Source organism: Microtus oregoni, unplaced genomic scaffold (genome assembly GCF_018167655.1).
Source record: "Microtus oregoni isolate MIOR12 unplaced genomic scaffold, Mior012 000065F_ref0000479, whole genome shotgun sequence".
Taxonomy (NCBI): domain Eukaryota; kingdom Metazoa; phylum Chordata; class Mammalia; order Rodentia; family Cricetidae; genus Microtus; species Microtus oregoni.
This window is the reverse complement of record NW_024543875.1, coordinates 3,902,046-3,925,528: the sequence shown is the minus strand read 5'-3', so window position 1 is coordinate 3,925,528 and position 23,483 is coordinate 3,902,046. Positions and strand designations below refer to the sequence as shown.

Genomic DNA, 23,483 nt, shown 5'->3' with positions numbered 1-23,483 from the left:
ACAGAGGAATCACTGTAGCTAGTAGCAGAAACTACTACTTTCCTTATTAAGGGAACAGAGGCAAATGTGATTCAAGCCCTGAGATCTTGGGTAGAAGATTGGGCACCACAGTTGTGCAGGGCCTGCCGAGCAAACCGGAAGACTGAGCCAAGAGAACTGCAAGCAAGAATCTAATTGGCTAAAGAGGTGTCCCACTTGTCCTCCAAGGTGGTGCTGAGTCCAGTCCCAGCCTGTCACACTGGATTTGGGGGGAGAGAAGGTCCAAGTTGCCCTGACTTTGGGAAGGTAAGTGAGAGAGGGAAGGTTAAATCATATCAATGTCTGTACCTTTCCAATGTTTTATTACTGGTCCCAATGTCCCAAGACATTTTAAATGGGAAGGAACAAATACTGTACTGGATTCACATTTTCTGAATTTTTCCAACTCCAGCTTTGTCCAGGGTCTGAGTGGGAAGATCTGTCAGTGGGCCAGTGACACCAGAAGGTGCATGTTGTCACGAGTGCTGCTTTGACAGCTCCAGGAAAAAGGTGGCAAATAATTTGGACCCCTGTATGTAGTTCCACCTAATAAAAACAAAAACAAGAAAACACATTCCCACTCAATGAAGAAGGAAAAGCATCCAACCATGTCCACAGGAAAATTGTATGTATTATAAATCCAGTCAATCTAAAGTATTTAGATTGTTTCTGTATTTAGCATTCACATTTAGTATTTAGCATGCTTTGGAGATCCTAGGATCAAAGTCACATGATAAATCCAAAAGCAGAATTATTAAGAAAATATGATAACCAGGTGTAGTTTTACACACCTATCATCCCAGCATTTGGAAAGCAGAGGCAAGAGGATTGCTGAACCTCTATGAGACTGGTCTACATACAGCTTTCCAGGCTAGCCAGGGTGCAGAACAAGAAAGACTCTGTCTTAGGACAGCAAGCAGAAGAAAAGGAGGAGGGAGAGGAGGAGGAAGGCAATGAGGCAAATAATTTTGGACTCAACCACAAAAATGTCCATGAATTATCTTTATCTCCCTCCTTGGCCTCTTTGGGTGCTAGGATTCCTGAGAACACTGTCCGACATGGCTTTCTTTGGTTTCTCAGAGTTTCTTTGGCCTCTTATTTTCGACATGACAGGGATTGAAAAAAAAATCAAACATTTTTCTTTCTCACTCATTTGGATGTTTCTATAATCTGTCAATATGTTCATATCAGACACTCCTAAATAGCCTTTGTTAGACACCAAATGTCACAGCCTCCAAAACCATACGTTGAAGGCTTAACCCGCTATGAGCCAACCCTGGAGGGACCTTCCAGGTGACTAAAGTTATACAATATCAGAGGATGTGCCCTAATCCCCCGGTGCTGTGAGTTTATAGGGAAGTCACAGCAGAGCCCCTCGCGTGCCTGCAGGCAGGACCAGTCTCTTCCTCCCCCTCACTACTTCTCTCTCCTCGTTGGCTCCAGTTCTGCCACAGGAGGAAACACAAAGAAAGCAGTAGTCTGAGACCAAGTGTGGTGGTTTGAAAGAAAATGGCCCCCAAAGGAGTGGCTCTGTCAGGAGGTGTGGCTTTGGTGGAGTGGGTGTGGCCTTGTTGGAGGCAGTGTGTCACTGTGAGGGTGGGCTTTGAGGTCTCCCATGCTCAAGCTACACCCAGTGACACAGTTCACTTTCCATTGCCTGCAGATTAAGATACAGATCTCAGCTCCTCCTCCAACACATGTCTGCCTACACACTTTCATGTTCCATCCATGATGATAATGGACTAAATCTCGGAAACTGTAAGACAGACCCAATTTTTTGTTTGTTTGTTTGTTTTTCAAGACCGGGCTTCTCTGTAGCTTTGGAGCCTGTCCTGGAACTAGCTCTTACAGACCAGGCTGACCTTGAACTCACAGAGATCTGCCTGCCTCTGCCTCCCGAGTGCTGGGATTAAAGGTGTGCGCCACCACCGCCTGGCTAAGAAAGCCCCAATTAAATGTTTTTCTTTATAAAAGTTGTGGTGCTCATGGTGTCTCTTCACAGTAATAGAAGCCCCAACTAAGTCACCAGGCTTCACCTAATGTTCCCAACCTAGGGAACCGTGGGGAGATAAGCATCAAGTCTTTAAGATACCAGGTCTGTTATTGTCCATGCTCACACAAGACTAGTGGACAAACCCACGTGGAACTCCCCACCTTCACAGGGTCAGCCCACCTGTTGATCTTCTCGTTCTGGGAGTGCTCCCCATCATCCACAGCCCCCAGCGGGAGCATCATTACACTCTTTTGTGTAATAGTCTGGAAGAGTTTAGCAATCGGAATGGTTGACCCATCCTGGATCATATCAGGATCTACTCCAAACACTGAAATACAGAAACAAGAAGCAGTAGAATAAATCATAAGAAGACTATCTATCACTAATCTCAAGTGTTGTAACGTGTGCTTTTCTGTCTTGGGAATCTTGTCATGTAGTCCAAGCTGGCATAGAATTCCTGATCTAGTCCAGACTTCTGTCAAACTCAAACCCACCCCTGCCTCCCAGGCGATGGACTTAAAAGTGTGTGTGATCATACTTGGCTTAAACTTTTAACTTTGAACCAAGGTGAAAATTTTAGAATTTAGGGTAAATGTAAAGATAACATGCATGGCATTCCTATAAGCACTAACTCCGCTCTTGTCCATGTAAACATCTTATGTGATTATTGCATAATAGTCAAGAATCAGAAATTAACAGTGCTGTATATGTGTGTGTATGTATGCATGTGTATAGATGGATGGATAGATAGATAGATAGATAGATAGATATAATGTTTTTATTTCCAATACAGGGTTTCTTTGTGTAGCTTTGGCTGTCCTGGAATGATGTGGGAGTGTCATATATATATCTGTTGATTTCATTGGTTAAGCAATAAAGAAACTGCTTGGCCCTCATGGGTTAAAACATAGGTGGGAGGAGTAAACAGAACAGAAGGCTGGGAGAAAGAAGCTGAGTCAAAGAGTCGCCATGATTCTCCCACTCCAGGCAGATGCAGGTTAAGATCATTCCTGGTAAGCCAGCTCGTGGGCTACACAGATTATAAGAAATGGGCTAGTCCAGATGCGAGAGCCAGCCTAGAAGAGGCTAGATAGAAATGGGCCAAGCGGTGTTTAAAAGAATACAGTTTCCATGTAATTATTTCGGGTAAAGCTAGCCGTGGGGGCGGCCGGATGCCGGGGGACGCAGCCTGCCACTCCAACTACAACACTGGAACTAGCTCTGAAGACCAGACTGGACTTGCACTCACAGGTATCCTCCTGCCTCTGCCTCTCAAGTGCTGGGATTAAAGGCGCACACTACCACTGCTTGGCTTAACAGTAGTACATTTTAGCTACTAATGTTATAAGACTTTTCCTGGGAAGAGGGGAAAAGAACATTTACTCTCTCCAATCAAGGCACCAAAACACCAAAGAAAAACAATTCCCCCCCCAAATCTAGCTTGGCGTCCAAATGAGTTCAGTTGGTGTTAGTTGCAAGAGCACGGACAACTTGCAGGCAGCTATACCACCAAAAAAAAATCTCTCCTCGCATCAGCAATTGTTAACTATTATATTTAACCTTGGAGGAGCATGGCCTCTTACATCCACTGTGAAGATGTCCTGTGGCCTGCCTTCTGCTGCAATTCCTCCTTTCACTAGCATTAGACAAGCTGAACGTTCTTATCTTACATCCCCTACTCTGATGGGCTAAACCCTCTGAAACTATGAGACAAAGCAAATCCATTCCTTCTCGAGTTGTTTTTTCCAGGTGCTCTTCATGGTGATAAAAATAATAATAACTGACACAGTTCTCTTTCACAAATCTCTTCATCTCTGTAAGCCTTCATTTCCTCTGTAAACGGGGGAAGGCTGCTGTGCTGATGACAGGAAGTACCAGGTAACAAGCGTCCTGCGCACCCAAAGCTGTGTCAGCCTGACTGGATCTGGAATCAACTAAAAGGGAAGCCACGGGGCATTACTCCTTTGAAGTGTCAGGTCAAGTGTTGGCAGCCTGGCTTGGATGAAGGAGACAGAAACAGGAAGCTTCTTTCTTTTCTTTTCTCTTTTTCCTTTTTGCCTGCTTGACTTCCTTCCTGCTGGCAAGTTCATCAATGCTGTTGTTTTGACTTTCCTTTGCTGATATCAGAACCCAGCCCCTTTGGACTTCCAATGTGGACTGAAGACTAGTAATCCTCGTTCCAAGCCTTTAGCACCAGGTTAATACCCAGTCTCAGGGACTAAACAGCTACTGGATTCTTGACCTCTCCAACGTGAGGCAACTGTTGTTGGGATGCCTGGACGGTGTCATGAAAGGCAGCCAAATAAGCCCCCTTTGAATCTAGACTCATTCTACTGCTTCTGCTGCTTTAGAGAACTGCAGACAATGCACCTTGGGCAAAAAAGACAAAGGTGTCTTGGTCCTGCTACAAACAGGTGAATCAAAATATCTGTAAGGCCCACCTGTTTTGATGGCTCTTTTGGCTGCAAGGTACTGAGGGTCACTGATGTTGGCCGTCCATGGGTGGAGTCCTAGGACCATAGAAACAGTCATCTTGTTGGAACTGTTTCTTTTGGAGAACACAGCTTCCAGATGCTGTTTCACCTAGAAGGCGACACTGTCAGTAACAAGTAGGATGCTGGACTTTGCTCACACACCCAGAAAACAGAAGACACCCTGAGCTGACGGGTTGGAGCACTGGGAGCCTTTAGTCACGCCACTGATGTAGAGCAGTGAACGGGGCTTCTGAGGCAACACAATCCAAATACAGCTTCTCATCTAGTAACAATCTAATGAATATTTTTTTTGGGGGGGGGGCATTATACATTCTGGAAAATTCTGAAAAGTGGGAGCAATTCCAAGCTAGACAGTGAAGGAGACATTTTAAGAACCTGCTTTAATTATTCATAATAGCCAGAACCTGGAGACAACATAGATGCCCCTCAAACAAAGAATGGATAAAGAAAATGCAGAACATTTACATAATGGAGTGCTACTCAGAGGTCAGAAACAATGACACCTTGAAATTTGCATGCGAATGGACAGAATTAGAAAAAAACATCTTGAGTGGGGTAACCCAGACTCAGAAAGACAAGTATAATATGCCTCACTCATAAGTGGCTACCAGATATAAAGTAAAGAATAACCAGCCTACAGTCCACAACCCCAGAGAAGCTAGAATGTCTTCCAGAAACAGATGGAAGCCAGTACGGAGATCCACAGCGAACCACTGGCTGAGCTCCTGGCAAAGGGAGGGACCAGCAATAATATGAACAAAGGGGTCAAGACCTTGATGGGGAAACCCACAGAATCAGTTGACTCCTGACTGACAAGTGGGGAGCCGGCAGAGGCCGGAACTAGGCCCCCTGAATACAGGTGACGATGCTGAGGTGGCTGGGGAAGTCTGTGGAGCCTCTAGCGGTGGGACCAGGATCTAACTCTAACGCATGAACTGACTTTGTAGAGCCCATTCCCTATGGAGAAACACCTTGCTCAGCCTATTCACAGGGCAGGGATGGAGGAACCTTGGTCTTGCCTCAATGAGGGGACTGGAACAGGACTTCCCAGGGGAGGCCTCAACCTCTCTGAGAAGTGGGTGGGAGGTGGGGGGAGGGGGAAGGGAGAGAGCAGGAGAAGAAGAGGAAGGGAGAACTGGGACTGGCAGATAAAAAATTAATTAATCAATTAAAACAAAAAGAGCCTGCTTTACTAAGGAAATCTTCCCAGGAGGCTCCAGCCTCCAAAACACAGGGTTTTTTTTTTTCATTTATTTTTCATCCAGCATTTATTAGCACCAAGGTGCTGGAAGTGGTAGCAGCGAATGAGACAAGGATGTGCCTGCCTCTGTGGATGTATATCCCTAAGATAATGCAGTGGTGTTTCCCAAAGGGAGGGAAAGAGCCAGGAAGGACAGATGGGAGAGGATCGGAGATGTGTTAGAAGGCAATCAGAGCACAGGACAAGGAAAGAGGAGGACAGACTTGAGAGCTTGGGGAGGGCATGGAGGTATTCCCTAAGAGTCTACTTCCTGTTAAGCCAACACCAGGTGGATTAATACTGGGTTGATATAGATAGATAACTCCCTCCAGAGAGTGCTTTTCTCACAATGGCTGCGTCCTCATGCTGGTTTCCAAGATCACGAGATAACAAACGAGGGGGCTCGAGGCTTTGCAGCCCCAGCCAAGCGCAGTCAGTCACCCACTCCATCTGTGTGTGAAGCCAATCTCGCCTTTGTAGCTACCGTCTAATCTTTAAAAATGTCCCATCATGGCAACTCCGCGCAGCTCTTTGTCTGACTTCTGGAGCTGGGGAAGGAGATTTGCACTGAGTAAGGCTGATGCTGGCTTCCTGACATTTTATCCATGCTTTTGTATTGGAAAAAAAGAAGTGAAACTTGAGGAAGAACCACAGAGTTGTTCTGTTTGCCATGGTGTGTGGGACTCAGGAATGGTACTGCTGGGCCTACGCGACAACAGATATCGTTACCTGTTTCTCTACCACAGACAGATTCATGTGAGGGACGAGGCGGATTGAAAATTTTCCTATGACTCGACCAGGGATGACTGTTTTAGTTCCAGGCTCATCAAAGGCACCTTCAACGCCGTGAATAGAGAGAGATGGATACCGCCATAGGTGCATCAGGAGCTCCTCCTAGGCAATGCGAAGAACACAAGACTGAGGCTCAATTGAGGGCTGGGGCTGTAGCTCGGTTGGCTACAGTGACCGCCCAGGTGTGCACAAATCCCTGGTTCAGTCCTCGGTGCCACAGGGTCTGGGCCTGGGGAGAGATGCCTTTGTTCCAGCCTCTGGGAGGTGGAGGCAACAAAATCAGAAATTCAGTGTCATTCTTGGCTCCTTTGTGAGTTGAGACCAGCCTCGGCTAAAAGAAATCCTGTCTCAAAAGCCAAACAAACAAAGAAAGAAACAAGAACCCAAAATGAGCCAGGTGTGGTTGCACGCACCTCTAATCCCAGCACAGAGGCAGGCAGATCTCTGTGAGTTCAAGGCCAGCCAGCCTGGTCTACAGCAAGGAGGACAGGATTAGTGGTATAGATCAACAGTAGATCACTTAGAATGTCCAGAGCCCCAGGGCCATTCCCCAAGCACCTCAGCTAAATTGCTCGGATCTTCAACATCTGTGTACCGGAGACCTACGTATGAAAAATGAAGTAGTATCAAGTCAGCTATGTCTGGACTAATAATACAGGCAGGATGTGAGGTTTCTTGTCTCCTGCTGCCTTCAGCAAGCGGCCCAAGCTGCTGCTGCCCATGCAGCTGCCCTGCCCAGAACTTCTTGTCTGAGGGGCTGCTTCAGAAATTGAATCAGGGCCACTGAGATGACTCAGTGGGTACAAGCACTTGTGACAGAAACCTGACAACCTGAGTTAGATCCCCAGAATCCAAGCAAAACAGTTAGATGTGGAACCACACATCTGTAATCCCCAGCACTTCTGTAGGAATACAGGAAGAGAGAGCTCACAGGCTAGCCTGAGGTATGCAGAGTGGCAGAACCAACAAGAAAATCCTGCTTCACTGGGCGGTGGTGGCGCACACCTTTCCCCAATCCCAGCACTCAGGAGGCAGAGGCAGGTGGATCTCTGTGAGTTCGAGGCCAGCCTGGCACTACACGGGCTAGTTCCAGGATAACCAGGACTGTTCCACAGAGAAACCTTGTCTTGAAAAGCCAAAAAAAAAAAAAAAAATGGAGAATCAACTTTTGAAAGTTGCCCTGTGGCTCCACATGTCACACACACATATACCACAGCAACAACAACAATAATAATGAAAATAGCTTAAAAAACTGGATCCAATCATAAATTTCTAACCAGGGTTATATATTGATCATGAATGTTGCGAATTTCTTTCCTAAATAAACCTTCAGTCTTTGAGCCATTCTTATTCTTGTGTATTTTCCCAGTCTAAAGGAATAAATTCAGTCCCACAGAAAGCCGTACCACTTTCTATCAGCAGCTTTGCCATCTCTGGGCAGTTCCTGAGGGGAATCAACTACAGCTACCAATATTGAAGCAGGAAAGAATTATTTTTTAGAAAAAGATTTTCTTTTTATTAGTTTATTTAGTGTGTGTGTGTTTGTCTCTGTGTGTGTGTATGTCTGTGTGTGTATAGAGGGTGAGTTGTGTGTGTGTGTGAATGTGGTACAGTACCTAGAGAGGCAGGAATAGGGTACCAGATCCCTGAGAAGTGAAGTTACAGGTGGTTGTGAGCCACCCCGTGTGCACATTGCAAACTGAATTCAGGTCCTCTGTGAGAACAATGCATCCCTTAACCATTAAGTCCTCCCTTCAGCCCTCAGCCGGCAAAGAGAAGGAGGAGGAGGAGGAGGAAGAGGAGAAGAAAGAAGAGGAAGAGGAGGAGGAGGAGAGGAAGAAGAGGAGGAGGAGGAAGAGGAGGAGGAGGAAGAGGAGGAGGAGGAAGAGGAGACAAAAACAAAAGAAAAAGAGCAAACACTAAATTCTTGAGGGCTTTCTGTTCTGAGTTCTAAGTTTTTCACAGCAGAGAGGCAAGAATGCTCTGGCTTGCCCATCAGACCTGAAAGGCCTTGGTAAAGCCTGAGAAAGTGAATGATTACAGGTGCTGGAGCCAGTGTCTCAGACAGTGACTCCCAATCTTTGAACATTCAGAAAGTTCAGCTCCCTGACAGGAAGTGGAATGGGATTTAAATTAATAAACTGCCGTGGAAGACAGCTCTGGCAAATGAGTCGTTATTCAAGGTTTTCAAGGTTAGATGCCTGACGTCTGTACCAACTGCTCCCTAGGACTGGTCGATGTAGACCAGACCAAAGTGACTGTGAAGAGCAAAACCTGCCTGGGGCTTAACCTTTGCCTTGTGCTCTACAGTGCACAGCTCGACCCTGAGTGCCGATTAGACACGGGGAAAACATGGTTTAAGAGCAGCCTTCCTCTTTCAGATCATGAGTGTATTTAAGATTATACCTTGGTATCAAACAGAAATTTCTCAACTTGGCTGCTCTTCCGGTATTCTTCCAGGTCCAGATCAATGTTTTCATACATTGTTTTCTCCTCCTCTGTAAGAGGAGCCATTTGGTCATAGATTCCAGGAATCAGGATGCGGCCTGATGAATCCACCAGGCTTCCTACAAAACAGATGCAGACATTACAAGTGTGCATCTGTGATAAAACTCACGACTGCCTCTGTCCCCCCGCCAGGAAGAGTGACAGCAATTCCCTTTACCTAAGGGATAATGGTCCCAAGACGGAAGTGGTCCCAAGGCAGGCTAGCCCCAAGAGCAGAACTGAGACCCAAGTCTGCAGAAAGTTAAGTTCTCTTTTGTTCCACAAGCAAGCCTCGTGTTTACATTTTATCTTTTCCAGAGTTAAGAAGTAATAGGTATAAAGTATTAAATAGTTGAAATATATGCATATATTCTATACTTGCATACATACAAATTTGCACAAGAAAGTGAAAGTTCCCAAAAATATTTTCTCAATTTCCCCGAGACACACACTCACTCAAAGGTAAATTACAATTAGGACATTCATTGATATAACTCACAGAGAATTGGTCGCATTGAGGACATTTATTTAAGGAAAGGCATTTCATAAGTGTGTATTCTGTGTTCTTAATATGACTAGGATTTGACAGCATCAGGGTAGGAACTTTATTTTACAATTATTAAGTCTGGAGTGGTGGAGGATGACTGTCATCCTAGACTAGACTGAGGCAGGAGAACGGTTACTTTGAGGGGGCCTAGGATATATAGCAAGGCTTTATTTATGTCAGAGTCGCTAATCACAGAGCACTGTGGAGACAGTGGACAATGACACCTTGACACCACGTGTCAGACACACCCTCTGCTCTAGGTGCTGGGACAACAGCAGCTGCCTGACACCTTCAGTTACTAAGACACCATCTCTAACAAAGTAACAGCCTCATGAAGACGTATCAACAGGTTCTTTGGTTCTATGTAAACACAATGAAAGTCAATAAATGCTTCACAAAGTATAACTAAGGACAGATGTTTCCCAGAAAATGATCATAGGAAGCCAAACTCGAGGTGCAAGCGTGACAAAGCAGCAGAGTGCATGGGAAGGCGTCAGCACTCTGAGTTTCACCAGCTCCTCCTTTGGCCCCTCCTTTCCACAGAGATCCCCAAGTCTTCCAGTCCTCTACATAATAGTACTGAAGACCGCTGTGCTTCCAGTCCTGAGCCACACAAACCCCTCAGTAGTCACTGAACTGCACTGTGTGCCGATATGGCTCAAACCCATGAATCCTACTCAGGTTTAAAATTAAAGAGGTGTTGAGGGGTAAAGAAATGGCTCAGTAGGTACAGTGCCTACCACACAAGCATGAGGACCTAAGTTCCAGTCTCCAGTGCTGTGGGATAACACTTGTGTATGCTGTGAATATATCTTGGTCTCCTTGATAAATAATAAAAACTATTTGACTAACAGCCAGGCAGGATAGGCTTGGATGAGGACTTGGATGAGGATGGACTTGGATGAGGAGGGGCAGAGGAAGAAAGATGAGAGTAGCAACCCAAGAAACATAATGCCAGCAGACTGGTAAAAGTCACGGTCACATGGCAATACATAGATTAATAGAAATGGGTTGATTTAAATGTAAGAGCTAGTTAGTTCTTAGTTCTACAGTGTTCCATACTGTTCTATCTCTTACAAACATTCCTAGATATATATACCCTTAAAACCAGCAATTCCCAGCCAGGTGGTTGTGGCACACACTTTTAATCCCAGCACTCAGGAGGCAGAGGCAGGCGCGTCTCTATGAGTTCCAGACCAGCCTGGTTTACAAAGAAAGTTCCAGGGCAGGCTCCAAAGCCACAGAGAAATCCTGTCTCGAAAAACCAAACAAAAACAAAAAAACAAACAAACTGAATAGTGAGTCCCTGTCTCAAAAAATTAATATCTGGGCACAGTGGCATGCAGTTATAATCACAGCCCTGGGGATGTAGAGACAGCAGGATCCCTGAGGCTTGTTCCCTAGTCAGTCTAGACTCATTGGTAAGCTCTGAGTTCCAGTGTCTCAAAACTAAATGTGGACAATAGCCAAGGAATGAGGAATGGCCCCCAAGACTGGTCTCTGGCCTCCACACACATGCTGACACATGCACATGCCCACACATGCTCACATATGCTCACACATGCACATGCTCACACATGCACATGCTCACACATGCACATGCTCACACATGCTCACACATGCACATGCTCACACATGCACATGCTCGCACATGCTCACACATGCACATGCTCACACATGCACATGCCCACACATGCACATGCTCACACATGCACATGCTCACACATGCACATGCTCGCACATGCTCAAACATGCACATGCCCACACATGCACATGCCCACACATGCACATGCTCACACATGCACATGCTCACACATGTATATGCTCACACATGCACCCATATTAACATATGCATACATTTGTGCCATATACATATATTCATGTCTACAGAGTTAATAAACAAGTTTTTAAAATAAAGAAACAAATAGAAAAATAAGTAAAAAGCAGAGTTTCAAACCATGAAAAGAATGACACATAACATAGGCTTCATTATAAATAGCCCAGAGAACACACAGCTAGAGGAGAAAAGACTGAGAATATAGATTTCATATACTGCAAACCTTTTCAGAGCTGCTGGAAATAAGAGGAGCAAAGGCCAAGAAGAGTAAATAGAATGGATGCTCACAAAAGGAAGTAGAAATATTACCTAGAAGAGCCACCAGATCAGCCATTGGTTCATTCAGGATGCCACCAAAGGTCCCAGAATGAAAATCTTGATCTCTACACTTTACCTATAAAGCAGATAAGAGTGCAGACATTTATCTATGCCCGATGGTGTCCTCAGGACTCAGGTGGGTCACCTCCAGACCCGACCTCACACCTCATGTTGCTCAGTCACATGACTTGGAGACTCTACCTTTTTCTGTTTTTAACTGACTTCATTCCCTACTGTTCCACCCAATTCAAATTTTATCCAAGATGACCAGAAATTCCTTGCCTGGATTATTACTATTGATATGGCTGGCTTACTCTTGGCTTTATGCCATGCTATGGGTCACTTTTATGGAGAATGTTTCCTCTCTTCATTTCAGGGAAATGTTCTTTTCTTTCTCTTATCACTTGCGTGAAAGTCCCTTGATGCCTCTTTTAATCTCTCTCTTTCCCCATTTCCCTCTCCCCCCCCCCTGTGTATGGTGTATGCTATCATAGGTGGCCTATATTACTAAAAATAATTTAAGAGGAGGAATAATCTAGGGGTGGGGAAAGGGGATTTCACCAACTTTGGAAATGGAAAACTAAGGCTCAGAGATAAAGACAAGGCTGTGTATCACACAACGATGTGGCTGTTCCATCAGCTTCTATTTGCTTATGGCTGTAGCACTAGGGTCCCCTGCCGACAAGGCCTGAAGCCTACAATGGGAAAGGTTACAAAACATTAGCCTAGCATCTGTGACCAACTAGGCTGTGAGCCCCAAGTGAGAGCTTCCTGGCTTCCTCTCTAAGGTCCCCAATAATTTCTCTATCCTGTCCACAGCCCCAATGTCCTCCACAGCTGGAGCCTGCCAGTACCTCCACCATGAAATAGCAGTTCCCCCGGGTTCCATAAGTGAGCGCGGGCTTCTTCTGGCTGATCCACAGATTGTCTGAAATCACAATGTAGTCCACACTGGAGAAGAAGTGCTCCTTTTCTCTCCTGACCACTTCCTCCAGGGCAACAGATCCAGCCTCTTCCATCCCTTCCAGGATGAACTTGATGTTCACGGGAAGATCCTGGGTTAAGAACAGAGTAAAGAGACGGTACAATACACTCAAGCAAGGTTTTATTAATAAGCTTGTATTTAATAAAGATACATTCAATAGTCATCTATACTCAATGTATGGCTTGATTACCCCCACAACAGCTCTGTTCACAGCGCAGGGGAGAAACAAAGGTAAGGACAGCTGATAGATTCCATGTGGCCCTTCGATGTAATGCTAGGACAGGATTTGGAGCAGAAATCCCAAAGACAGCAGAGCCCATATAAGAGGCTTGACCATGCTTCAAGAAGCAGGTGGGGGGATGGGGCAGAGACATCCTTCCCTGAAAATGAGGGGGAAAGGAAGGTGTGTGTGTGTCCAGGTTCATATGCACACGTGGGAACATGCATGTGGAAGCCAGAGGTCTGTCTAATGTGTTCCTCAGTTATTTCATCTTAATTGTTGACACAAGGTCTCTCATTGAATCAGGCTATCCTGGCTGCTCAGAGAGTTGGGGTATCTTCCTGTCTCTCAGTATTGGGGCTACAAACCCTTCACATGGGTCTTTGGACTTGAACTTGGGTCTTCATGCCTGCATGGCAAGAATGTTACCAACAGGGCCCTCTCCCCAGCCCACCTAAAAGGTACTTTTGAAGAAAAATTACTTGATTACAAATTGCCATTTGGTTCCCATAATTCTGATTGTGATAAAGGAGAACTTTCTCCTTTGAAAGACGGTTGAGCCTCAGGGTAAATTTTCTCTCAAGAAAGTTATTCTTCAACTGTGTTCAACCTGCGTTTTGAGTTTTTCTCAAAGGCATTGATTGTGAGCAGACTGGATCTTATGGTTTTCTCTATGTGAGAAGGACAGGGAGACCTCCTTTAAAGTTCTCATCCTTTTTGTCTGACTGATTTGTCTTGGTGAGCCACAGTGAAAAATTAGGATTTTCCTCCCAGAGCACAGAATCAGCTTCAGAGAACTCTAACCGTTACATGCTGAGAAGAGACGTGGTCATCAGCATAGAGAACAAGTGGATCCAGATTACCATGGAGCCAAGAGACAAGGCCAGAAGGAGAAGAGCCCTGTGCCTTACAAACAAGTGACCTTTGGTCACCTATTTAGAAGAGGGTATTTGGGAATAAGGGTCAGGTCTGTGGAACCTGCATGTCTGCGTATCCTGGTATCTGGGAAGACAAGCTAAGCTCTGAATCATTACAGTCTGATGTCCTTTAGCAACACTGAATGAGCACACGATTGCTGAGGCATAGCTGGAAGCTGAAGAGTTTTCAGCAATCAGCTCATAAGATGTAATCCAGGGCTAGCAACATGCTCAGCAAGGAAGGGCACTTGCCGCCAGACCTGATGACCTGGGTTTAGTCTCTGAAGCCCACCTAGTGGGAGGAGAGAAACATCCTGCGGGTTGTTCTATGACCTTCTTACACATTCCTGGCATATGTGCTCCTCCTCTGTACATGCTCCTCTCCTCTCCACACACACACACACAAACACATAAACACACACACAAACGCACACACATAAACACACACACACAAGCATGATGTGGGAGTGTCATATATCAATCTGTTGATTTCATTGGTTAAGCAATAAAGAAACTGCTTGGCTGGCCCTCATAGGTTAAAACATAGGTGGGAGGAGTAAACAGAACAGAATGCTGGGAGGAAGAGGAAGTGAGCTCAGACTCGACACCTCTCCTCTTGGGGGCAGACGCCTCAGAGAGACGCCATGCCCCGCTCCCGGGCAGACACATGCGATTCAGCTCCGACCCAGGATGGACTAGGCTAGAATCTTCCCGGTAAGACTGGTGCTCACAGATTATTAGAGATGGGTTGATCGGGATATCAGAATTAGCCAGTAAGGGCTAGAGCTAAAGGGCCAAGCAGTGTTTAAATGAATACAGTTTGTGTGTTGTTATTTCGGGGCATAAGCTAGCAGGAGGTTGGGGAGCTGGGGATGCAGCCCCGCCACTCTTATTACAACACAAGCACACACACAAAATCAAATTTTTAAAAATGAAAGATTCAAATCAATCTGATAGATAACTTAGTGTGAGGCCAGCAGCCAAAGTCTGTATTTGGTCACCTCTGCTGCTCAGGGGACCCTTGACAATCCAGATGAGCTGTATCACTTTTCAGTGGCTCGTTTTTCTGAGGTGGCACACCGGCATTAAGGTTTGCCCCGCCTCTTAATGAGATGACACACTGAGGGGACTGTGTTTGAGTTCTCTGAGAGCAAGAAGGAAGAAAGGGAGAAAAGGAAGGAGGCCTGGGGGGTCACTACAAGATATTTGCCTTGTTTCTGTGTTTGTTTGCCGAAGATTCTATTTCTCTATGCAGGCCAGGCTGATCTGAAACTCACAAGCCTCCTGCCTCAGCCTCCCGAGGGTTTGGATTCCACGTATGTATTAGCACATCTTGCTTGAAAATCCCGTTTCATCTAATTTTTCCCCACAAGCCTGTGTGGTAAAAGTTCTCATTTCTAACTCATAGGTAAGGAAAATGAGGTTCAGGGGAATTAAGAAATGTGTTCAAGGACAGCAGTGGCTATTTCTTATTTGTTTGTGATTGTATAATTTCAGTGCTAAACTTCAAAAACAAAGTACATTATGGCCTTTATATAGTAATTTCCTTATAAATATTGGTTTTCACACATGGAAGAATGGAAAGGAAGGGGAGAAGAGGAAAAGGATACAACTTAATGGAACTAAATAGAACTGGAAGAGGTGAGAAACGGGGTAAAGGGAAGGAAATGGATGGGAAAAAAAGCAGAGGAAGGAAAGGAAAAGAGAAGAAAAGGAGTGATAAAAGAAAGGAGAGAAAACCGGGAGAGGGAGGAAAAGGAAAGGAAGAAAGGGACCAAGACATTTTAGGAGGAGGAAGGGAGAGAAATAAAGCAGGGAGGAGGGAGGAAGGAAGTAGGAAGGCAGGTGGTCACATCGATGCTCTGGGCCTGTTTAACTAAGCAAGTTCCCTGCATAAGAACATGGACCAGCAGGACCCAGCCTGACACCTGACAGACACTGACTCAGTGTTTCTCAATGTAATTAAGGATTTGAACCCAAAAGTAAACTCGTATCTCATCTGCTTATGACCCAGGAAAAAAACCTCTTGAGAGAGAAGCCCTCTGCATTCTGATGAAATACTGCGGTCTGGTTGATTGGTCAGTGTTAGGAAGAAGGAACTGTGCAATCTAAGCCTGGAGCCTGGGCATGGTGGCTTGCTCTACGTGATCTCCCATTCATCTGGTGAGGCAGGGCTCAGTGGGGGAGGGATCTTCTTCATAGGCAGGTGCCTGCCCTCATGACGAACGGGATCAAGGGCCAGGCTCCATGCCTTAGGCTGGACAGACTGTTTCCCAACAACATGAGAAAGTATGTAGCCAAACACAGTGTTTTAGCCTGGCTTTCCAAATCAATATGTGCATTGGTGTAGAGAAAACTCTGAGATGGGTCAAACCGCGTGCCCACAGCCACACCGCGGATTTAGTCCTCTCTGGGAGTCTAAACACAAAGATGGAATGACTGGAAAACAAAACCATCCTTGTTAGTACAAAGTAAGAGACACAGATGCATCTGGACCCACCAATAATGTTCTCAGGTAGCCAGAAAGGGAGAACAGCCTCCTCAAAGCTCCCCCTGCCCAGTCTTGCTTCCACAACCCTATAAGGACACCTATGGGAACGTAGCCTGTCATAGGCAAAACCCTAGTGGGCTCAGGCAGAGGCTCAGGTAGCAGAGGTTTGTGTCCAGTTCGTCACGTGTGCATAACCGTCCACTAAGCCATGCCTGTGATGAGGAGGAGGTAGAGAAAGGGATGAGACAAGGTAGAGCTGGTCTAAAAGTCACAACCTATAACTCTTCAGTCTCATCCTGGGTTTCGTCACGTTCTAGGCCATGATGCACGTGTGTACACCTGTGTGCAAATTCCCGCAGCCATGCACACTTATGCGGATAACAGAGGTCAAAATCCCATCTTTTCTTCTAATGTTCTCCACCTTATTTTTTGAAAGAGTCATTCACGGATCTGTTTACTGAGGCTGGATGGCCGGCAGGCCCCCAGGATCTGCCTGTCTCCAAGACCTTAGCTCTGGAGTTGTTGCCATGTGTCACCTCACCCAGCATTTCACAGCAGGTCCTGGTCCCACTGGACCATCTCCCCACCACTGTTCTCTAGGCTTTTTTTTATTGTTTTGTGTGTGTGTGTGTGTGCAAAAACCATACACATGTAGAAATCAGAGAGCAGCTTGAAAGAGTTCTCCTTCCACTGTCTAGGTCCCAGCGATCAAAATCAGACTTGGCAGCAGATGCTTTTACTTGTAGAGGCAGCTCACCAGCTCTGTGTTCTGTTTTTAACGTGGCTGACAGTGCAGGCTGGAACCCATGCTGCCAGGATGACTGCTCTCTGGCTGGCTAGCGCTGAGTAAGTTCCTTGAGTTTCCCAAGCTTTTATTTCTGTCTCTGGGATGGCTGTGACAATGCTTTGCACTCAGGAAGGTGAGTAACCCCTGCGCAGTGTCTCAAAGACAGGGTGAGCGACCCGAAGGATGTTTTTATTATAATTGCCTCCTAGCCGCCGCCCTCTCTCTCAAGTGCAGCTGGTCACCTACCTGCTCCAGAGCTTTGAAGGCGCTCACGGCATTAATCCAAGCCAGGACAGGGCCTTTGTTATCTGTCGCACCCCGTCCGTACAGCTTTCCTTTAAAAATGATAGAAGAAAATTTCAAACTAGTACTGCCAACTTAACATGAGTTATATGAACTCAAATTTTGAGATAAAAGAAGATCCATATCTGTATTACAAGTTTCTACAAAGCCAAATGATTGAACTTTGTGATCGCAGTTAGTTAAAATATTGCAGACCAAGCCTGACTCTGGGGCTATTTTTAGTCCTGTTGGGACCCATCTGTTCCCTGTCCGTGAATCTGACCCAAGCATCCTTGTGGCCTCCAAAGCTCGGAGAATATATGCTGAAGAGACGCCTAAGTGTTTTACCAATCAAAAAGCAAAGCATGCCGTCATATTTTCTTTTGAGATACGGTCTTGCTTAGTTGCCCAGGCTTGCCTTAGATTCATTTTGTAGCACAGGTTTGGCTTGAAAATGTGATCCTTTCTTCAGGCTCCTGAGAAACTGAGTGTAGTCTAGTAACTACCACACCTAATTCTGCTCATTCTTAGCCACAGCTAGAGACCTGGGACAGCCTTTGACCCCGCCCAAACCTTGACTACAGACAGCTCCACCTAGGCATCAGCTAACACTAACCATCCACTTCTGTGAGCGTGTAGGGGTCCGTGAGCCACCCATCAGCCTTCTGCGCTGGCTGTACATCCAGATGCCCATAGAAGCATACGGTGGGCTTCTTGGCATCACTTCCCAGCTCAGCCAATATGATCGGAGGTATGGGAAGACTCTGGCCATCAGGCATCTGTGGGACAGTCAACCACAAGATTAAAACAAACAAACAAACAAACCCACTCCAGTCTTCCAGAGCATTCACAACAAGAGTCCTGTCTACTCTATGCTCGAGTCCACTTCACTTTCCCCATCTCTAAGGTGCATACAATGACTGCCTATCACGATGTGCGACTTCAATCCCTGGACTAAAGGGCTGAGATGGGCAAATCTGTGTGCATTTGAACCAGCCTGGTCTACAGAGTGAGTTCTAGGCCAGCCAAGGATACATGGTGGACTTAGATTCAAATAAATAAATAAACCCACAAAAAACAAACCAAAAATGTATTCAGTGATACACTTTCAATAACTATATAAAGCATATTGGAATTAGGATTATCAGTGATTATCAGATATACAATGCTAAACAGTATAGTTCCCTGTACATATTCTTCAAGAACTCAGATATCAAATGTCTTAAAACAACAGATTTTCCAAATCCTGGAAGTCTTTGATGATTCTGAAGTTCTCAGCATTAAAGCAGGAGACATAGGATGTTCTGACATAGATCTGCCATCCTTGGTAGAAGGGGAGTCCTAAGCAATGGTTCTGTGCTGGCTGCTTCTCTGTTAACTTGATACAAGCTAGAGCTATCTGAACGGATGGAATCCCGGTTGAGAAAGTGTCCCCATAAGATCCAGCTGTAGGGCATTTTCTTATTTAGCGATTGGTGGGAGAGGGCTCAGTCCATTATGGGTAGTGTCATCCCTGGGCTGGTGGTTCTGGGTTTTATAAGAAAACAAGTTGAGCAAGCCATGGGGAGCAAGGCAGTAAACAGCACCCCTCCATGGCTTCTCCCTCTTCTCTCTTGACTCCAGGAACCTACTCTGTTTAAATTCCTGCCCTGACTTCCTTTGACGATGAACTGTGGTGAGCAAGTATGAGTCAACTCACCCCTTTCCTCCCCAATTTTCTTTCTGGTCATGGTGGTTCATCATAGCAATGGACATAACTAGCACAGGTTCCGAGGAAAGAGCACACTCTTCATACGGTTTGTTCAGAAAGCTGCCTAGGCATGTAAGAAAAGGCAAGCAGGACATGTGTATGGAGAGCCAGAGGGGCGGGTCCTCCAATAACAAGTTGACCCCACTCATGGCTTCCATTTTCTTCATAACCTGTACCCAGTCCTGCTATGACCAGAAGTGCACAGCTCAGTCTCATTTTGGACAGAATGTTCAATTCCTATTGGAAATCTGGACTCTGGGGATTGAGGTGAGAGCTGAGTAAGTCCTTTTTTAATACCACCCAGGAAAGGCATGGCTGATGGCCATGGAAGAGGAAGCTACTGAGCTAGGAGATCCCCTGGCACCTGTTGAGAACCCAAGTCCACGGATGTCACCCCAGCTCCCAGGTGCCGGAGTTTGTCTGCAGCCAAAGCCATCATCCTGAAGATCTCTTGTCTGAGATGAGGCACAGGCTGCACAGAATCGCTCTCAATGGCCACCCATTCCTTTAAGGTCTGTGAAGAAAGACAGTGAGGGGGTTATCATGTTATCATGGCAGGGCACAGCAACCCATGTCCAGTTGGGTAGGGGAACCCAAGGGCTCTTTAGTTCCTGAAATCTCGTAGATTAGTCTAACAACACAGTGACTTCCAGAAGTAAGCAGTGGAAACGAGGTCACATTTCAGTTTTAAGGACTGCCTTGCAACTGTTGAGAACCCAAGCAAGCTCAATCCCTCAGACACAACTCTGTAAAACATAATCTGGACACTGTGGTGCACGCTTGTAATCCTAGAACAGGTAAGGCAGAGTCAGGTGGTCGCTGGAGCTCAATGGTCATCCAGCTGATCCTACTTGAGAAGTCAATAAAACTCTTGCTTCAAAACTAACAAAACAAAAACCAAACAAAAAAATAATAAAGTGGGCAGCACCTGAGGGAAACGGTGTTGAATTTTGACCTGCACGCATGGGTTCACACACACGCGTATACACACACACACACACACACACACACACACACACACACACACAAACTCTTGATGGGTGAGCTTGGGGTTTAATTTAAAACTGGAGACCTGTAATAATAGGAGCGGCGGGGCTGCGACCCCAGCACCCCGGCCACCTGTTAGCTTATGCCCCGAAATAACAACACACAAACTGTATTCATTTAAACACTGCTTGGCCCATTATATCTAGCCTCTTCTCGGCTAACTCTCGCACCTGGACTAGCCCATTTCCAATCATGTGTGTAGCACCCCAAGGTGCTCTTACTGGGAAGATTCTAGCCTAGGTCCATCCTGGGTCGGAGCTGAATCGCATCTGCCTCAGAAAGCAGAGCTATTGCATCTGCCCGGGAGAGGGGAGCATGGCATCTCTCTGAGCTCACTTCCTCTTCCTCCCAGCATTCTGTTCTGTTTACTCCTCCCACCTATGTTTTAACCTATCAGGGCCAAGCAGTTTCTTTATTGCTTAACCAATGAAATCAACAGATTGATATATGACACTCCCACATCAGAGACCAGAAGCATCTAATAACAAAGATGAGGTAGGGTAGGTTGAGGGAATGCCGTGAACCCATCCCTACACATTCAGTCGTCTAGGCACATAGCTGGGACTTGAATTCATCACTGCGTAAGTTGAGTTACTCAGCCCGCCTCAGCCCACGGTCCTATACGCCTTTGACAAATCCTTAACCTTCCAACCTCAAATTTCCAATTGTAAGGGAGGATAATGGGGCTGGCAAGATGGCTCCCTGGTTAAGAACAATCACTGTTCTTGCAGAGGACCCAGGTTCAGTCCCCAGCATCCGCATGGTGCCTCACAATCCCGTGTAACTTCAGATTAGGGGATCTAGTGCCCTCTTCTGGCTTCTGAGGGTTTCGGCACACAGGTGCAATACATAAATACACACAAAATTAAAATCAAATGGATGAACTGATACACATAGGAATAAAAAGGAAATAAATTAATAACTTTTCAAAAGGAGAGAGTGTTCCCTAATTCCAGGCAGGCACCTTGCCCCTGTGCTATAGAACTGAGCAGACATTCACTAAAAGCGCCCATGATGGAATAATTCGTAATCCTTGCTCGTGGTTCAGTGTTAGAACCTGAACTTCTTAAACTGAAACTTTTTTTTTTTTGGTTTTTCAAGACAGGGTTTCTCTGTAGCATTGTAGCCAGTCCTGGAACTAGCTCTTGTAGACCAGGCTGGCCTCGAACTCACAGAGATCCACCTGCCTCTGCCTCCCTAGTGCTGGGATTAAAGGTGTGTGCCACCACCACGTGGCTGAGTACTGCTATTTTAACCTAATAAGAAGTCCCCACCATTTTTAATGGAATCTTATCATCAGGCCTGAAAACCCACATCTCCTAGCAGACTGAGGCCACCCAATTCTGAAGGGAGCAACCAGAACATCACGTGTGACTTCTCCTACCTGCACGAACTCATCCTGGTGGAGGTCCATGTACTGGAAGAGCTTCTCCAGCAGCCCCGAGGGTGGAGGAGATGAGAGCATTCCTTGTCCCAGCAGCAGCACCAGTGCCAGGACGGATGAAGCCTGTGATTGGTGACAGTGAAAACAAAGCCATCACTGGACTTCTGACCTTTCAAATGCTTTCACAAACCTGCTACCCAGTGCCACAGCTCCTTATGAGTTCGACTAATATGACCAGAGGCGGTTGAACCAGAAGTGCGTGCCTCCCCAAATTTTTTCCTGCATGCTTCGTTTTCAAAACAAATGAATTTTAAAAATAAATATGTATTTATATACTTTTCAAAGATTAAAAATTTAACTTAATTAAAATTTTTATGTGTATGGGTGTTTTTCCTACATGTCTGGCTGTGCACTTTGTGTGTGCCTGGTACCATGAAAGCTAAAAGAGAACACTGAATACCCTGAGACTAGAGTTACAAACGGTTGTGATCTTCCATATAGTTGCTGGAAACTGAACCCGGGTCCTTAGAAGATCAGCCAGTGCTCTTAACTTCTGAGCCATTGCTCCAGCATCTACTTTTTTTTTTGAGAACTTCAGACATGATACTTCATCTACATCACTCCATTCCCTCTCTACCTGCCTTCCATCTCCTCCCATTCTTCCTAGCAAATTCATAATGTCTTCTTCTTTAACTATACTGCCACACACATATATGTATTTATCTTAGTGGTGTTTATAATGCTGAGAAAAATACATGACCAAAGCAACTTATAAAAGGAATCATTTAATTTGGGAGCTCACAGTTCCACAGGGTTGGAGCCTATGACAGTTGTGGCAGAGAGCATAGCAACAGGTGGTAGGCGTGGTGCCGGAATAGTAGCTGAGAGCTTACATCTGACCCACTAACAGGAGGCAGGACGGGAGAGCACTACCTGGGACTGGCACACTGCCTCCAGCAAGGGCATATCTTCTAATCCTTCCCAGTTTCACCATCTCAATAGTTCTCAACCTGTGGGTCACTGCCGCTTTGGGGTTAAAAATGACCTTTTCACAGGGTTAGCATAAGACCATTGAAAAACACCGATATTTACATTACAATTCACAACACTAGCAAAATTACAGTTATGAAGTAGCAACTAAAATTATTTTATGGTTGGGGGGGTCACTACAACTTGACAACTATATTAAAAGGTCATAGCATTAGGAAGGTTGAGAAACACTGCACCAACTGTTTTCAGATATATGAGCCTATGGGGGCCATTCTGATTCAAAGCACCGTAGCTACGTACACATGTGTAGATATAACCCACCAAGTCTGTTTACCATTGCTGAGATGTACATACAGTCTAAGACTGAACACATGGGACTGGGCAATCTATGTAGGATCTTGTTCCTAGAGAAAACAGACGCCCCCACTCTCAACAGCTGTTGACAGAGGTTTCTGTCCCACCCAGTTCCTCAGTCGTTCAGTCCCAAAGAAACACACAGAGGCCTACATTAACTATAAACTAAGAAGCCTATTAGCTTCTTATTATTAATTCTTTTTTTTTTGTTTGTTTGTTTGTTGAGACAGGGTTTCTATGTAACTTTGGAGCCTGTCCCGGAACTAGCTCTTGTAGACCAGGCTGGCCTCAAACTCACAGAGATCCGCCTGCCTCTGCCTCCCGAGTGCTGGGATTAAAGGTGTACGCCACTACTGCCTGGCTCTTATTAACTCTTATAACTTACATTTGCACATAATTCTTGTCTGCGTTAACCACGTGACTTGGTACCTTTCATTAGCTAGGCGTTCTCACCTTGCTTCCTCTGTGTCTGGGTGAGGACAGCAGACTGAGCTTCTTCTTCCCAGAATTCTCCTGTTCTCATTGCCTCTCCTTCCTGCCTAGTCACCA

At 45.7% G+C, this 23,483-nt stretch overlaps 1 protein-coding gene across 1 annotated transcript; it reads right to left on the bottom strand.

The window, feature by feature from the left end:
* Positions 1–494: 494 nt before the first annotated feature.
* On the bottom strand, positions 495–22,556 carry Cndp1 (carnosine dipeptidase 1). The gene is made up of 12 exons (XM_041640800.1): positions 22,524–22,556; positions 21,591–21,713; positions 19,524–19,673; positions 18,026–18,188; positions 17,374–17,462; positions 12,582–12,782; positions 11,719–11,803; positions 8,945–9,105; positions 6,476–6,640; positions 4,453–4,594; positions 2,192–2,339; positions 495–564 (listed from the first exon to the last, which is right to left on the bottom strand). Exons 1-12 carry the CDS (start codon positions 22,554–22,556, stop codon positions 495–497), a joined length of 1,530 nt encoding a protein of 509 aa, XP_041496734.1.
* Positions 22,557–23,483: the final 927 nt, after the last annotated feature.

Coding starts and splice junctions, on each gene's coding strand:
- Cndp1 (XM_041640800.1), bottom strand. CDS start 22,556: ATGCCCTTGCTGGAGGCAGTGTGCCAGTCCCAG. Junction 19,674..21,590: donor ACCAGGATGAGTTCGTGCAG/GTAGGAGAAGTC, acceptor CTTTCTTCACAG/ACCTTAAAGGAATGGGTGGC. Junction 17,463..18,025: donor CACGCTCACAGAAGTGGATG/GTTAGTGTTAGC, acceptor TCATTTTTAAAG/GAAAGCTGTACGGACGGGGT.